General features: G+C 45.9%; 1 protein-coding gene across 7 annotated transcripts in view; it reads left to right on the forward strand.

Moving 5' to 3' along the window:
- The window catches only part of LOC121273296 (R3H domain-containing protein 2), a 289,299-nt gene that overhangs the window by 178,655 nt on the left and 93,135 nt on the right, over positions 1-17,509 (forward strand). For all 7 annotated transcript variants that reach the window (XM_041180375.1, XM_041180377.1, XM_041180380.1 and 4 more), the window contains 3 exons: positions 81-112; positions 2,720-2,946; positions 10,974-11,128. In XM_041180375.1, the coding sequence (XP_041036309.1) occupies positions 81-112; positions 2,720-2,946; positions 10,974-11,128 (414 nt within the window). The remainder of the gene's footprint in view (positions 1-80; positions 113-2,719; positions 2,947-10,973; positions 11,129-17,509) is intronic.

Here is a 17,509-nt window from a genome sequence, read left to right on the forward strand (position 1 = left end):
CCCACAAGTGAAAGCTTCAAGGGTTTTAGGTCGATTTAATTCTTAAGATTTGTAAAGTACTCTAATGTTTTCTCTTTCAGTCTTCGTACAATGGCTATCTGATGGACAGCAGGTCAGTGTCATGCGCACAGTACTCATGTATGTAGTTGCTTCTTTTAATTCAAAGAATGTCCCAAACCTTTAGAAATACATTTATCTTTCTAATACAATCAACAGAGTCTCCAAAGAATGCAGTTCTTCTAGTTTGCAAAAAAGGAGGCAGCTTTTTAGGTATTCAATTCTTTCTTTGGAGCTCTTGCTTCTTTAAGAGCCGTGCAATGCCAGTGCATGGCTGCTTGTCGTTGGATGGCTTTGCAATGTGTTTGTCATAGTTCCGTCTACTCTTCTGTCACTGACAAGTTTTTATACTTTGCTGGTCTATATCTGAGAGTACACGAGTTCACACCACCAAAACTAATTTTGGCTGGCCTGGTGTTCTTATTGAGGATGCCTGTTGGGTACAAGGGGAGTTGAGAGATCCCTTATCTAGTCTGAATAACTTAGCTCAAAGCGACTTCAACATAATGCCATTAGTAATTTATTTTTTGTCCTTCTCTTGGTATCCTGTGGCACACAAGAGGTGGCAAATACAAACCTGAAAGGAAGTCACAATTATTTTGAGATCACCTATAATTGGGTGAAATTCTGCTCCAGTTACTTTGGGGGATTGCAAGATACTTTAGTCGGTCTTTGAGAAGTAGGCCTTTATCGTAGTTTGTTGGAGTGTTGGCATGTAATTGAATAAATTGATGTATTTACCTGTCACAACTTAGTGTGACTCTTTAAATACTCTCTGCTAGCTTTACACTGCGGCCTTACTGTGTCTGGTCAACATTGGAGAAAAGTATGGCTGTGAATCTTGTTAATAGTTTGAGGCTCTATAAGTGCCTTAAGCTTAGCTGTGACAAAGGTTAACTATCTCCCCTCATCAATCTCAACCTATCTGCAGCCTTTGACATGGTTGACTACACCATCTTCCTCCAACACCTCTCCACTGTCACCCACCCAACTGAGTGACATTGCACTCGCCTGGTTCCATTCTTATCTATCTAGTGGTAGCTGGAGAATCAGCTGCATTGCCTTCTCTTTCTGCTCCTGTACTGTTACTCCTGGTGTCCTCAAGAATCTATCCTTGGCCTCCTTCCTATTTCTGATCTGCATGCTGTCCCTCCGAGACATCACCTGATCAGTACATGTACACTGACAACACCCAGCTCTACCTCCCCATCACCTCCCTCGATTTCTTCACTGCCTTTAAATTGTCAGACTGCTTATATGACACCCAGTCCTGGACGAGTAGAAATGTCCTCCAGCTAAATATTGGGGGACCAAAGCCTTTGTCTTTGGCCCTATCACAAACTCAATTCCATTGCCACGAGCTCCATCCCTCCCTCTGGCAACTGTCTGAGTCCAAACATGGTGTCATATTTGCCCCCGAGATGAGCTTCCGACCACATGTCCACACCATCATTGAGCACCTATTTCCACCTCCGCAGTTTCGCCTGACTTCACCCCGCCTCAGATCATCTCCTGCTGAAACCCTCATTCATACCTTTATTACCTGTAGACTTGACTATTCCAATGATCTTCTGGCTGACCTACCACGCTGTACCCTCGGTAAACTTGAGGTCATCCAAAACTCTGCTCACGTCTTAAGTTGCACCGAGTTCCATTCACCCATCACCCTTTTGATACCTCCTGGTTAAGCAATATCTTAATTTTAAAACTCTCATCCTTTTTTTCAAATCTTTCCATGGCCTCACCCCTCCCTATCTCTAATCTCCACAAGCCTTACAACCCTCTGAGATATCTGTGCTCCTTCAATTCTGCCTTCTTGCACATCCCTGATTTTAATCGCACCATCGTTGGCAGTGGTGCCTTCAGCTGTCAAGGCCCTAAGCTCTGGAATTCCCTCCCTAAACTTCCCTGCTTTCCTTCCTTTAAGACTCTTCTCCTTTAAGACGCTCCTTAAAACCTACCACTTTGACAAAAGTTTTGGTCACCTGCCCCAATATTCCTTTATGTGGCTTTGTATCAGATTTTGTTCAGTAAGACTCCTGTGAAGTGCCTTGGGATGTTGTACTACTTTAAAGGTACTATATAAATACAGCTTTTTATTGCGTGTGCGCGTTAATGATTTTGCACCTGAGTTCTGTTGGCCCCTTTAACATTGTCTTAAATGTGAATGCTTGTTACTGATTTATTATGATCAGTTGGTTTGAAAGTAAGGCAGTATATTCATATTCAAAGGATGTGCGATGTGGGGCATTGAGGTGCTACATTTACACCATGTTACCTGTCTCTCTCCTACCTTCATTTCTTGCACTCAAATTCTTCTGTGCAGCATTCCTCGAATAGAGAGATGGATATATGAAGCACTTTGTGTTTGATGTGCTGATATTTTTGTTTCTGTTTGTTGCAGTTGTGAAAATGTTGGGCATGAAAACTAGTTGAATAGCACCACCGGCCATATCATTGTGGCAACATTTGTGTAGTACTCTAGTCCAATTTATTGATGTTTAAAGTAAACAAGAAACAATAGGCCTTCAATAATTCTGTAAAAGCAGGAAACTCTTGTATGTAGGCAGATGAAACCTCATGGAACAAGACAGCAGTGGTGGCACTTTACTGCTGCAAGATATTTTCAGCATGTCATTGATTTGTGTCTCCATTGTTGCAGAGGAAACCGAGAGTGCCTAAGCAGAGCTTCTAGCAGCCGTCAGAGCAGCACTGAGAATGAGCTGAAGTCCTCTGAACCTCGACCATGGAGTAGCACGGACTCTGACAGCTCAAACCGCAGTTTGAAGCCGCCCGTAACCAAAGCAAGCAGCTTCAGTGGAATTTCTATTCTGACCCGAGGCGACAGCATTGGCAGCAGTAAGAGTGGAAGCAGGGTCTCCAAAACAGGTGTGCATTCAGCTGATGCATTTCAGAGAGTTGTTTTCTGTATTGGTCCTGCATAAATAATCAGTTGGCTTGAAGTCTCTTCTTGCTGAGGCTCAAGGTTTGTTTTTTTTCCCCTCTCAATTTTTCATTTTGAAGGCCAAGGCATGTCATTCCAGACCAATTGATATGCTTCTCAGGACTCATCTAATGTCTTTCTTGCACTGGCTTCTAACAAATTGTATTTGAGCAGCTGGAATGAGTAGTCATCCATGTTTTTCTCTGAAAGCCAAATACTGCAGATGCTGGAAAAGCTCAGCAGGTTAGGCAGTATCTGTGGAGAGAAACAAAATTAACATTTCAGGTTGATGACCTTGCATCAGAACACAGAGAAGTGTAGAAAATTCTTACAGGGTGTGCCAGCGTAGCTCCAGGAAGCTTGTTTCCCTTGGCTCGGGGGGGTCCAGAACTAGGAGGGACAGTCTCAGAATAAGAGGCAGGCTATTTAGGACTAAGATGAGGAAGAAATTCTTCACTCAGGGTGGTGAATCTTTGGAATTCTCTACTCCAGAGGGTCGTGGAGGCTCAGTCACTGAGGATGTTTAGGACAGAAATCAATAGATTTCTAGATCTTGAAGAAATCAAGGGATTTGGGGATAGTGTGGGAAAATGGCCTTGAGTTGGCAGACCAGCTGGTTGAATGGCGGAGCAGGCTCGAGGGGCTAAATAACCTACTCCTACTTCCTATGAAAGGTCATCAACTAGAAACGCTAACTCTGTTTCTCTGGAGATGCTGCCTGACCTGCTGGGCATTTCCACCGTTTATTCCCATCCTTGTAGTGAAGTGCCTGGTTTCCATGTTATGTCTTCCCACTAACAACATGGCGAGGATTGAGAAGTAGTCACGAGGAACTATAGGAACAAACCGTGTTCTGTATCCCTGTGGCACGGCATGTTGATATACTGTTGCAATAAGTTACCTCACTGCCAGATTGCACCATTTCATTTGGTACTGTGCACTCTGATCTGGATTGTGCAATGTTGAGAGATGCTCATTTCATGCTTCAACCAGGCACCCGTAAAAACTAGTGGCCTGATATTTCAGGCCAGTCCGTTCCACAACTGCTTAACCCCAGCTCTGACTGAGCCCTTTTAACTTGTTTGAGCACTAGAAGGATGTTGTGCTATTAAAGAACAAAGTAGCAACTATAACAAAAACAGAACTACCTGGAAAAACTTAGCAGGTCTGGCAGCATCGGCGGAGAAGAAAAGAGTTGACGTTTCGAGTCCTCATGACCCTTCGACAGAACTTGAGTTCGAGTCCAAGAAAGAGTTGAAATTTAAGCTGGTTTAAGGTGTGTGGGGGGGAGCGGAGAGAGAGAGAGAGAGAGAGAAGTGGAGGGGGTTGGTATGGTTGTAGGGACAAACAAGCAGTGATGGAAGCAGATCATCAAAAGATGTCACCAACAATAGAACAAAAGAACACATAGGTGTTAAAGTTGGTGATATTATCTAAACGAATGTGCTAATTAAGAATGAATGGTAGGGCACTCAAGGTATAGCTCTAGTCGGGGTGGGGAGAGCATAAAAGATTTTAAAATATTTAAAAATAATGGAAATAGGTGGGAAAAGAAAAATCTATATAATTTATTGGAAAAAAAACAAAAGGAAAGGTGAAACAGAGAGGGGGTGGGGATCGGGGAGGGAGCTCAAGACCTAAAGTTGTTGAATTCAATATTCAGTCCGGAAGGCTGTAAAGTGCCTAGTCGGAAGATGAGGTGTTGTTCCTCCAGTTTGCGTTGGGCTTCACTGGAACAATGCAGCAAGCCAAGGACAGACATGTGGGCAAGAGAGCAGGGTGGAGTGTTAAAATGGCAAGCGACAGGGAGGTTTGGGTCATTCTTGCGGACAGACTGCAGGTGTTCTGCAAAGCGGTCGCCCAGTTTACATTTGGTCTCTCCAATGTAGAGGAGACCACATTGGGAGCAACGAATGCAGTAGACTAAGTTGGGGGAAATGCAAGTGAAATGCTGCTTCACTTGAAAAGAGTGTTTGGGTCCTTGGACGGTGAGGAGAGAGGAAGTGAAGGGGCAGGTGTTGCATCTTTTGCGTGGGCATGGGGTGTGCCATAGGAGGGGGTTGAGGAGTAGGGGGTGATGGAGGAGTGGACCAGGGTGTCCCGGAGGGAGCGATCCCTACGGAATGCCGATAGCGGGGGGTGAAGGGAAGATGTGTTTGGTGGTGGCATCATGCTGGAGTTGGCGGAAATGGCGGAGGATGATCCTTTGAATGCGGAGGCTGGTGGGGTGATAAGTGAGGAGAAGGGGGACCCTATCATGTTTCTGGGAGGGAGGAGAAGGCGTGAGGGCGGATGCGCGGGAGATGGGCCGGACACGGTTGAGGGCCCTGTCAACGACCGTGGGTGGAAAACCTCGGTTAAGGAAGAAGGAGGACATGTCAGAGGAACTGTTTTTGAAGGTAGCATCATCAGAACAGATGCGACGGAGGCGAAGGAACTGAGAGAATGGGATGGAGTCCTTACAGGAAGCGGGGTGTGAGGAGTTGTAGTCGAGGTAGCTGTGGGAGTCGGTGGGTTTGTAATGGATATTGGTGGACAGTCTATCACCAGAGATTGAGACAGAGAGGTCAAGGAAGGGAAGGGAAGTGTCAGAGATGGACCACGTGAAAATGATGGAGGGGTAGAGATTGGAAGCAAAATTAATAAATTTTTCCAAGTCCCGACGAGAGCATGAAGCAGCACCGAAGTAATCATCAATGTACCGGAGAAAGAGTTGTGGAAGGGAGCCGGAGTAGGACTGGAACAAGGAATATTCCACATACCCCATAAAGAGACAGGCATAGCTGGGGCCCATGTGGGTACCCATAGCCACACATTTTATTTGGAGGAAGTGAGAGGAGTTGAAGGAGAAATTGTTCAGTGTGAGAACAAGTTCAGCCAGACGGAGGAGAGTAGTGGTGGATGGGGATTGTTCGGGCCTCTGTTCGAGGAAGAAGCCAAGGGCCCTCAGACCATCCTGGTGGGGGATGGAGGTGTAGAGGGATTGGATGTCCATGGTGAAGAGGAAGCGGTTGGGGCCAGGGAACTAGAAATTGTTGATGTGACGTAAGGTGTCAGAGGAATCACGGATGTAGGTGGGAAGGGACTGGACAAGGGGAGAGAGAAGGGAGTCAAGATAACGAGAAATGAGTTCTGTGGGGCAGGAGCAAGCTGAGACGATTGGTCTACCGGGGCAGTTCTGTTTGTGGATTATGGGTAGGAGGTAGAAGCGGGCCGTCCGAGGTTGGGCGACTATCAGGTTGGAAGCTGTGGGCGGAAGATCCCCAGAGGAGATGAGGTCAGTGACAGTCCTGGAAACGATGGCTTGATGTTCAGTGGTGGGGTCATGGTCCAGGGACAGGTAGGAGGAAGTGTCTGCGAGTTGACGCTCAGCCTCCGCGAGGTAGAGGTCAGTCCGCCAGACAACAACAGCACCACCCTTGTCACTATCGTTGTGGTCTGCAGCTGTCAATCTATGAGTTGTCTCCGCAGGAGACAAAATTAAAAACACATTTGTTTTGTCACCTTCATTTTTTGACATTCTTGAGATTGAAACAAAGTTCCTGCCACAGCTATTGTTTCCTTTTAAATCGCAATTTCTTGCGAGGTTTTCTGGCATTTACTTCCATCTGCTTATCGTCTGAAACCACAGCAAAAATTGTGCAAATGTTTGTTCAGATGTTAAATTGACGCATAAATTGTGCCATCTTAGCTAGCATCTGAATCCCTGGGAGTAATTTATATATTTTACACCGGAATGAAGCCGGACAGGCCACCCAGCATCGACCTAGGCACCGGAAATGACAACGGCAAACTCAGCCCTGTCGACCCCGCAAAGTCCTCCTTACTAACATCTGGGAGCTTGTGCCAAAACTGGGTAAGCTATCTCACAGACTAATCAAACAGCAGCCTGATATGGTCATCCTCACAGAATCATACGTTACAGACAATGCCCCAGACACCACCATCCCTGGGTATGTCTTGTCCCACCGACAGGACAGACACAGCATAGGAGGCAGCACAGTGGTATACAGTCAGGAGGGAGTTGCCCTGGGAGTCCTCAACATCAACTCTGGATCCCATGAAGTCTCATGGCATCAATCAAACATGCGCAAGAAACCTCCTGCTGATTACCATGTACCACCCTCCCTCAGCTGATGAATCAGTGCTCCTCCATGTTGAGCATCACTGCACAAGGGTGCAGAATGTACTCTGGGTGGGGGACTTCAATGTCCATCACCAAGAGTGGCTCAGTAGTACCACTACTGACAGAGTCCTAAAGGACATAGCTGCCAGACTGCAGGTGGCAGGTGGTGAGGGAACCAACAAGAGGGAAAAACATACCTGACCTCATACTCACTAACCTGCTTGCTACAGCTGCATCTGTCCATGACAGTATCAGTAGGGGTGACCAATTCACAGTTGTTGTGGAGACGAAGTCCTGCCTTCACATTGACAATACCCTCCATGTGCTACGAATACTGTGCTACATGGGATAGATTTCGAACAGTTGTAGCAACTCAAGACTGGGCATCCATGAGGCGCTGTGGGCCATTAGCAGCAGCAGAATTGCAATCGAATATAATCTGTAATCTCATGGCCCAGCATATCACCCACTCTACCATTACCATCAAGTCGGGGGATCAACCCTGTTTCAATGAAGAATGCAGCAGGAGCAGCACCAGGCATACCAAAAATGAGGTGTCAACCTGGTGAAGCTATAAAACAGGACGACTTGCATGACAAACAGCATAAACAGCAAGTGATAGACAGATCTAAGTGATCCCATAACCAACGAATCAGATCTAAGCTCTGCAGTCCTGCCACATCCAGTCATGAATGGTGGTGGACAATTAAAAAACTCTCTAGAAGAGGAGGCTCCACAAATATCCCTATCCTCAAAGATGGGGCAGCCCATCACATCAGTATAAAAGATAAGGCTGAAACACTTGCAGCAATCTTCAGCCAGAAGTGCTGAGTGGATGATCCATCTCGGCCTCCTCCAGAGGTCCCCAGCATCACAGATGCCAGTCTTCAGCCAATTCAACTCGCCCCATGTGATATCAAGAAACAGCTGAAGGCACTGGATACTGCAAAGGCTATTGGCCCTGATAATATTCCAGCAATAATTCTGAAGATTTGTGCTCCAGAACTTGCTGCACCCCTAGCCAAGCTGTTCCAGTACAGCTACAACACTGGCATCTTCCCGACTATGTGGAAAATTGCCCAGGTATGTCCTGTCCTCACAAAGCAGGACAAATCCACACCCAGCCAATTATCGCCCCATCAGTCTACTCTCAATCATCAGTAAAGCCAGGGAAGGGATCATCAACAGTGCTATCAAGCAGCACTTGCTTCGCAATAACCCGCTGACGCCCAGTTTGGGTTCCGCCAGGGCCACTCAGCTCCTGACCTCATTACAGCCTTGCTTCAAACATGGACAAAAGAGCTGAACTCCCGAGGTGAGGTGAGAGTGACTGCCCTTGACATCAAGGCCGCATTTGACCTAGTGTAGCATCAAGGAGTCCCGAGTGAAACTGGAGTCAATGGGAATGAGGGTTAAAACTCTCCACTGGTTGGAGTCATACCTAGCACAAAGGAAGATGGTTGTGGTTATTGGAGATCAATCATTTCAGTTCCAGGACATCACCACAGGAGTTCCTCAGGGTAGTGTCTTAGGCCCAACCATCTTCAGCTGCTTCGTTAATGACCTTCCTTCCATCATAAGTGGGGATGTTCGCTGATGATTGCACAATGTTCAGCACCATTCGCGACTCCTCAGATACTGAAGCAGTCCATCTCCAAATGCAGCAAGACCTGGACAATATCCAGACTTGGGCTGACAAGTGGCAAGTAACATTCTTGCCACACAGGTGCCAGGCAATGATCATTTCCAATTAGAGAGAATTTAACCATCGCCCCTTGATGTTCAGTGGCATTACCATCACTGAATCCCTCACTATCAATATCCTGGGGGTTACCATTGAGCAGAAACTGAACTGGACTAGCCATGGGGAAGCCCATGTCCAGTGGCGTACCACAGGGATCTGTGCTGGGTTCCCTATTATTCGTCATTTATATAAACGACACAGATGACTATTTGCAAGGTAGGATGAGTAAGTTTGCGGATGACACAAAGATTGGCCGGGTGGTTAACAGTGAGGTTGAGTGTCTTGGGCTACAGGAAGATATAGACGGGATGGTCAAATGGGCAGATAAGTGGCAGATGGAATTAATTTGAGAAGGAAGTGTTCAATGAACGGCATGACACTAGGTAGTTCTGAGGAACAAAGGGACCTTGGCGTGTGTGTCCATAGATCTCTGAAGGCGGAGAGGCATGTTAGTGGGGTGGTGAAAAAGGCATTTGGGACAAACCTTTATCAATCGAGGCATAGATGACAAAAGTAGGGAGGTCATGTTGGAGTTGTATAGAACCTTGGTGAGGCCACAGCTGGAGTACTGTGTGCAGTTCTGGTCACCACATTATAGGAAGGATGTGATTGCACTGGAGGGGGTGCAGAGGAGATTCACCAGGATGTTGCCTGGGATGAAACATTTAAGTTATGAAGAGAGGTTGGATAGATTTGGGTTGTTTTCGCTGGAGCAGAGAAGACTGAGGGGCGACCTGATCGAGGTGTACAAGATTATGAGGGCCGTGGACAGGGTGGATAGGGAGCAGCTGTTCCCCTTAGTTGAAGGGTCAGTCACGAGGGGACACAAGTTCAAGGTGAGGGGCAGGAGGTTTAGGGGGGATGTGAGGAAAAACGTTTTTACCCAGAGGGTGGTGACGGTCTGGAATGTGCTGCCTGGGAGGGTGGTGGAGGCGGGTTGCCTCACATCCTTTAAAAAGTACCTGGATGAGCACTTGGCATGTCATAACATTCAAGGCTATGGGCCAAGTGCTGGTAAATGGGATTAGGTAGGTAGGTCAGGTGTTTCTCACGCGTCGGCGCAGACTCGATGGGCCAAAGGGCCTCTTCTGCACTATATGATCCTGTGATTATAAATACTGTGGCTACAAGAGCAGGTTAGAAACTCCTGTGACAAGTAACTCGCCTCCTGACTCCCCAAAGCCTGTCCACCATCTACAAGACACAAGTCAGGAGTGTGTTGGAATATTCCCCACTTGCCTGGATGAGTGCAGCTCCCACAACACTCAAGAAGCTTGACACCATCCAGGACAAAGCAGCCCACTTGATTGGCACCACATCCACAAACATTCACTCCCTCCACCACTGACACATAGTGGCAGCAGTGTGTACCATCTACAAGATGTGCTGCAATAATTCACCAAGGCTCCTTCGACAGCACCTTCCAAACCCATGACCACTACCATCTAGAGGGACAAGGGCAGCAGATAGTTGGAAAAACCACCATCTGGAAGTTCGCTCCAAGTCACTCACCATCCTGTCTTGGAAATATATTGGCTGTTCCTTCACTGTCACTGGGTCAAGACTCTGGAGCTCCCTCCCTAACAGCATTGTGGGTGTACCTACACCACATGGACTGCAGCGGTTCAAGAAGGCAGCTCATCACCATCTTCTCAAGGGCAACTAAGGATGGGCAATAAATGCTGGCCTAGCCAGTGAAACCCACATCCCATGAATGAATTTTTTAAAAAATACATTTTTATAAAAGGGAACAGAGTGAATTGAGAAATGGTTAAAGTTCAATGCAAACCTTTTCACTTGCGGGGGAGAAAATGAGAAACTGAACTGAGTCTATTGGCAATCAATATATTTCCATGATATTGTAATGCTTTCTGAGGTTCTCTGTTAGAGTGTTACATTCCCTGAGTTCTTTCCATTTGTGTCACACACTAAGTCGACATCCATTTTTTTTTTGTTCTGGTATGAACTGAGCTGCAAGAATTGAACAATTTAATTAAATCGAGTTTGTTTCTTTTGGGGCTGTACATAAGTTCGTGGGCACTCAAGTCAAGTTTCATAAGATTGTTCATTCTGTGTTGTAAGAATTGGGACTCCTGTTCTAGGCTTGCCACTCGGGACTCCTGAAATAACGTCATCAGGTTACGTGCAAGCCTCTGCACAGCAGCCTGGGAGGACCGTCCTGTCGAATTCTGCACAACAGCAGCAACTGCCACCCACACCTCAGCAACAACCAATGACCAATCACATGATATCACAGGTGAGTCACCATTCAGTGTCCCTCCGCTTAATGTAAAGTGCACTCGATTATTTGGTTGTGATGTTGCAGAAGGTGGGAGCTACCAAGTTAGACATGAATTGAGAACAAACGCATTGTAAAGCATTTAGTACAGTGGAGCCTGCTTATTATCATATTTTGTCCAAATCATTTTACTGTCTTTGTGGAACTATAACATTCCAGGAATAAAATGAGTTTCTGTATAGAATGCAAGAAAATATTCTATATTTGTCGGAATTTTTTCCTTTGTGCCAAAATGAATTCAAACTTGCAGTCTCTACTGTAAGTTGTTTTGAGCTGCTTGATTTCAGTTTTACATTATCTCAGTATTGAGGTGTTTTAGACAGCGGTCAAACAAAAAGCTCTGCTAAAATCTCTTTGCAGTCATTGCTATTGGCAGCTTTTCATTTTTAGCCATCTCAGTACCACACTTCCATTGTTCCACTTGGGAACCGAAATATTTTGCAGAGATAACAGTGCAACTTGCGGTGAAGCAACTTAAATAACACGAAAAGAAATGTTAGAACAAGCACTTGTATAGATTCACCCTATTACAGGAAGTCTGAATGCATAAATTGGACTACTTTTGGTGTATTTTCATTTTGCCTGTGTTTTTTTCCCAATCTCCCTCTGAAGGCACCTCATGCTACACTATGGTTTCAAAAGCCATAGCAGACCTTCAGTGCATGTGCAGCTTGATTATGTGTTGCCAGACTATGTCACCACGGGTGGGATGGGGTGCAGCAGCGATGATAAGGCAGTCAAGGTTGATATTGTCCTTGCTCAATATTCCCAAGCATGTTTTTTCCACCACAAGTCACTTGATAGTCATCAGGTATGATCTTTTTCCGATCTCGCCCCTTCAGGCGTAAACCTTGCTGGGGTGGCCGGTTTTCTTGGGCAGCAGCACAGCCTGGATGTTGGGCAGGGCCCCACCCTGGGCTATGGTGACCCCTCCCAGCAGCTTGTTGAGCTCTTCGTCGTTGCGGATGGCGAGCTGCAGGTGGCGGGGGATGATGCGAGTCTTCTTGTCCCGGGCCGCGTCGCCGGCCAGCTCGAGGATCTCGGCCGTCAGGCACTCGAGGACGGTGGCCAGGTAGACGGGGGCTTCGGCCCCGACACGCTCAGCATAGTGACCCTTGTGCAGCAGCCGGTGGATACGGCCGACGGGGAACTGAAGATCGGCTCTGGAGGAGCGAGTCTTGGCCTTGGCGCGCCCTTTGCCTCCGGTTTTACCGCGACCAGACATTCTGTTGTTACTCCTGCTGAAAGTCTTCACCAATGTTGAATCTAGTCATCAGGTATGGCTGGTCCTTTTTTATTGCTCCTCTAACCCAGGGTCTTAGACCAATGTAGCATCTATACTGAGATCAGTAACTCAGCACAGAGTTGGACTGTAGCCTGGGGCCAACTGTCCAGTACCACACCAGGCGGTATATCTATTCCTTTTCTCATTAGGATTTAGATTCCTAGGACATTGGGAGCTGTTCTGGGGAAAGTGAAGCATTTACGGCTGGATGGGTTGCATCTCAACAGAGCTGAGACCAATGTCCTCGTGAGTGGTTTGCTAGTTCTGTTCGGGAGCATTTAAACTAACTTGAACATAACGAACATACAAATTAGGAGCCAGACTAGGCCATTCGGCCCCTTGAGCCTGCTCTGCCATCTGATGAGATCATGGCTGATCTGATTGTGGCCTCAACTCCACTTTCCTATCTACTCCCTATACCCTTTGAAGTCTTTGTCAATGAAGAATCTATCTAACTCAGCCTTGAATATATTCAATGACCCAGCCTCCACTGCTCTCTGGGGAAGAGAATTCCACAGACTCACGACCCTCAGAGAAAAAAATTCTCCTCATCCTGCCTTAAATGGGAGACCCCAACTTTTTAAACCGTGTTCTAGTCTCTCCCACAAGACGAAACATCCTCCCAGCATCCGCCCTGTCAAGCACCCTCAGGACCTTATATGTTTCAATAAAATCAACCCTCAGTCTTCGAAACTCCAATGGATACAGGCCCAACCTGTCCAATCTTTCCTTATAAGATAACCCTCTTGTCCCAGGAATCAGCCGCGTGCACCTTCTCTGAACTGCTTTTAAAGAATTTATATCCTTTCTTAAGTAAGGAGACCAAAATTATACACAGTACAGATATGGTCTCAGCAATGCTCTGTGCAATTGTAGTAAAACATCCCTACTTTTATATTCCATTCCCTTTGCAATAAATGACAATGTTCCATTTGGAGAGAGCGAATGGGAGCCGAGATGTAGCATTAGGAAGGATAAATAAGGTGCACAAATAATTGGGAGAGACAAATGGCACTGAAGTAAGAAATAATGTGTTAGGTGAGGTCAGATGAAGAGCTAAAGCAATGAGTTCTAATTTAGGGTTACAGTGAATGTGTGGAAATGCACAGAGTGTGGTAAATAAGCTTAGTGAGCTGCAGGCACAAATAGCCACATTCAGGAGAATATGATGTTGTGCAAGTAACGGAGACCTGACTCAAAAAGAACAGGATTGCGTATGAAACATTCCTGGATGCAAGGTATTCAGGAAAGATAGGAGGGAAGGACAGAAAGGAGGAGAGGTAGCATTATTAATGAAGCTGAATATTACAGTACCAGGAGAAAGGATGTCCTGGAGGGATCAGGGACAGAATCTATTTGCTTAGAGCTAAGAAACAAATGAAGTACCATTACACTACTGGGTGTATTCCATAGCTACCAAGATATATAGGAACAGATTTGCAAGGAAATTATAGAGATACACAAAAACTTTAGAGCAGTTATAATGAGAGACTTCACTTATCCTCAAATTAGTGTAAAGGGCAGAGAGGAGGAAGAGTTTCTGAAATATGTTCAGAAGAATTTTCTAAGTCTGTATCTTTGTGGCCCAACAAGGAAGGAGTCATTACTGGGTCTGATTCTGAGAAATGAGCTCAGTCAAGCAGATCAAGGACCAGTATTGCAGGACATTGAGGGAACAGTACAGTAAGGTTTAGGTTAGCTATGGAAGAGGACAAGAAGCACTCCAGTGTAAAAATTGGAGGAGGGTCAATTTCATTGTTGTGAGAACAAATCTGTCTCAGGTAAATTGGAATCAGATTGACAGGCAAAACTATAATTGGACAATGGGCTGGCTTTAATGAGGAGATGGTTTGGGTACAGTCTAGATACATTCCCATGAGGGGGAAAGCTGGTGTAGTATAAAGGGTTAACAGATGTGATATGATAATATTTGGCATAGATGATGATGTACCACTGACATTAGTCAGTCATGTGTCAGACTCTCCCCCCCGCCTCTCTCTCTCTCTCTCTCAGAGATGCATGTCAACTCTGTAAACTGCTAAGATGTAGTGCTCACAAACAAGTGTTGAACAGATACCAGAGTATGTCTACAGTCTAAGAACCAAGCCCCATGCCTAGAGTCCAAGGTAAAAGGACCTAATCTCAGAACATGGTGGCAGCGGTGGAGACATTGATGTGAAAAAACACTTCAGTGTTATCAAAGGAACCATAGGGTGAAGAAACCTTTGAAAGCAGCTTGTAAAAAATTCAGCAGGAGGCGGCACACTGGAGAGAGGTAACAATGATTGTACCTGGTGAGCAGTCTCTGCTATTTTTGACTGCGTCGAGGGCCCACAGAGAGGCCAGCAGTGGGAGTTATGGAAACGCCATTTTCTCTTGTACTGAGCAACATCAGGCCTTCAGAAAAAGGAGCAAAAGTTTCAAGTTTGTTCCTTTATGTGGTAGATCCAGTAGCAGACGACATTCTCCTAAGGCAAGGGGTGCAGGAGTCTGCCAGAGACTTTGAGTCCATTCTAAAAGCCTCTGGCACCTATTTTAGCCTGAAGCAAAATTTAGTAATTGAACAAGCACGTTTTAACCAGCAGTTGCAAAGACCTGGGGAATCGATTCAATTATTTTGAGCCGATCTATATTGCCTAGCTAGTTCTTCCAGATGCAGGGCACTGAAGGATGATCTAAACGGTGATTGCACAGCTGTGGGGTTCCAGGATGAAAAGCTCTCTGACTTTCTGCGGACCAAAGATGATCTTCCTTTGGATCAAGCAGTCCAGTATGCGAGACAGGCTGAGGTTAGAGTATTTAATCGGGCTATACTTTGGGGCAACTCCGATGCTTCACGTGACTGTAAACTGGGTAGGCCCGTAGGCAGTGAACCCACCCATAAGAAAGCTCGCCAAACCAGGCAAAAGGATGGGGAAATCCACACTGGCAACCATTTTGAGATGCTTGTGTTGTGGCACGAAAGCCCAGCATAAGCACCAAGACTGCCCAGCAGGGGACACGGAATATTGTTTTTGCAAATCCAACAATTTTAATTGAAGTCGAAAACCTGAAAGTATTTAGGAAACACAGACCATCCAGGAAATAGAAAGTCAAGAAAAAGGTGAAATGACAGAGTCCATAGAGGATCACACTGCTAAAGAGCTGGTACCTTCCAGCGGTGAAAGCCAATTCGCACCCATACTTCAGTCCCAGCTGAAAGTTTTCTTTCCTCCAGAACTAGAGGTCAGCACAGAAGCTGTGGCAGAATCCTTCCCACTTCTGAAGCTGCAGAATCCTGGGCAGCAATCTTGTCTCTAAGTTGATTGTCCACAGAAAATCCAGCTCATTACAGAAACTGAGGATGTCTTGCCTCCATGACCTCAGCAATTCTTTCCATTGCCTATAGTGGAGCAACCTCATACAGAGAGAAGTGTGGCTCTCTTACCACTGCCTACAGAAAGTAGACAGTCCTCCCATAAAATCATTGGGAAATCCTCTCCTCTTTTCCTGACAATCTTACAGGAATTTGGTCATTTTTTTTCCTTTGTCATCTAACTTTGTCTCGGATCTTCAGCGCCATTTCAGTCTTCAATACAGCATTGGATGATACAGATCTGACAGTCTTCCCTGGAGTTGAAGATTATTCCTCTTCTAAAGCTGCTTCACAGAATCCTTTGGGGGAGAAACAAGTTCCTCAGAGTGCCCTGAGTTCTTCTCTTCCAGTCCCAGAGGATACAAAGCTCGATTCTCTTTAGTCTTCTCTTTTGGATCAGTCATTAATTGCAAAGTCTTGTTGTCCTTGCAGTTCAGTCATTCTGCAACCTACATTCTAGCAGCATTGCTGTCAGCATTGCAGGGAAGCAAAGTGTTGTCCTCTCCTGCATATGATAATGCCCTATCAGATGTGGAAGAAAGCCCTTATGTCTCCAAGATGTCTTTCCGAAGGGTTGAGAATACTGTGGGAGATTGAATCCCCCATGACTGTGACTTGGGGAGGGGAAGAGTTGGGTAGAATCTGTAGTTGTTAAAAGGGAGTTACAGAAATGTACCATAGTTTCATGTTGTTGTTAACAGGTAGGTTAGTATACTTGGGAGGTGTAGTATAAAGTGTGAACAGGTGGGATATGCTGATGTAGGTGATGCATGGTTAACGTCAGTCAGTCAGTCATGTGTTAGACGCTCGCCCGGTCTCTCTCTCAGGGTAGTAAGAGGAGGTGTGGGGCCAATTTGTGATGAAAAAGGAGTTGATTCATGGAGGCAGAGGGCATGATTGAGGTAAATAAATGAATATTTTGCATCTGTCTTTACCAAGGAAGAAGGTACTTCCATAGTCATAGTGAAAATAAGTTGAGATACTGAATGGGCTAAAAATTGATGAAGTGGAGGTCATAGAGTTGTATATGACACACCGGCTATTCAGCCCATCAAGTCTGTGCTGGCCCTCTGGAGCAATCCAGTCAGTCCCATTCCCCTGCTCTATCCCTTTAGCCCTGCAAGTTTATTTCCTTCAAGTGCCCATCCAATTTCCTTCTGAGATCATTAATCTTCTCGACCCACCACCTTTGTGGGCAGCGAGTCCGAGGTCATGAACATTCATTGTGTAAAAAGGTTCCTCCTTACATTCCCCCATGTATCTCTTGCCCAAAACCTGAAATCTGTGTCAATAACTTGGGAATAGCTTTTCTTTATCTACCTTATCCAAACCTGTCATAATCTTGTACACCTCTGTCAAATCTCCCCTCAATCCCCCTGGCTTCAAAGAGAACAACCCCAACTTCTCCAGCCTAAACTTGTAGCTAAAATCCCCCATCCCTGGAACCATTCTGGTAAATCTGCTCTGCACCCTCTCAAGGACCCTCACATCCTTCCTAAAGTGTGGTGACCAGAACTGGACACAATACTCTAGTTGGGGCCTAACCAGAGCTTTAGAAAGGTTCAGCAGAACTCCCCTGATTTTGTACTCAATGCCTCTATTTATGAAGCCCAAGATCCCATTGCTTTGCTAACCACTCTCTCAATATATCCTGTCACCTTCAAAGATCTCTGCACATGACCCCCCAGGTCCCTCTGCC

This window comes from Carcharodon carcharias, chromosome X (assembly GCF_017639515.1).
Source record: "Carcharodon carcharias isolate sCarCar2 chromosome X, sCarCar2.pri, whole genome shotgun sequence".
Classification (NCBI taxonomy): Eukaryota; Metazoa; Chordata; class Chondrichthyes; order Lamniformes; family Lamnidae; genus Carcharodon; species Carcharodon carcharias.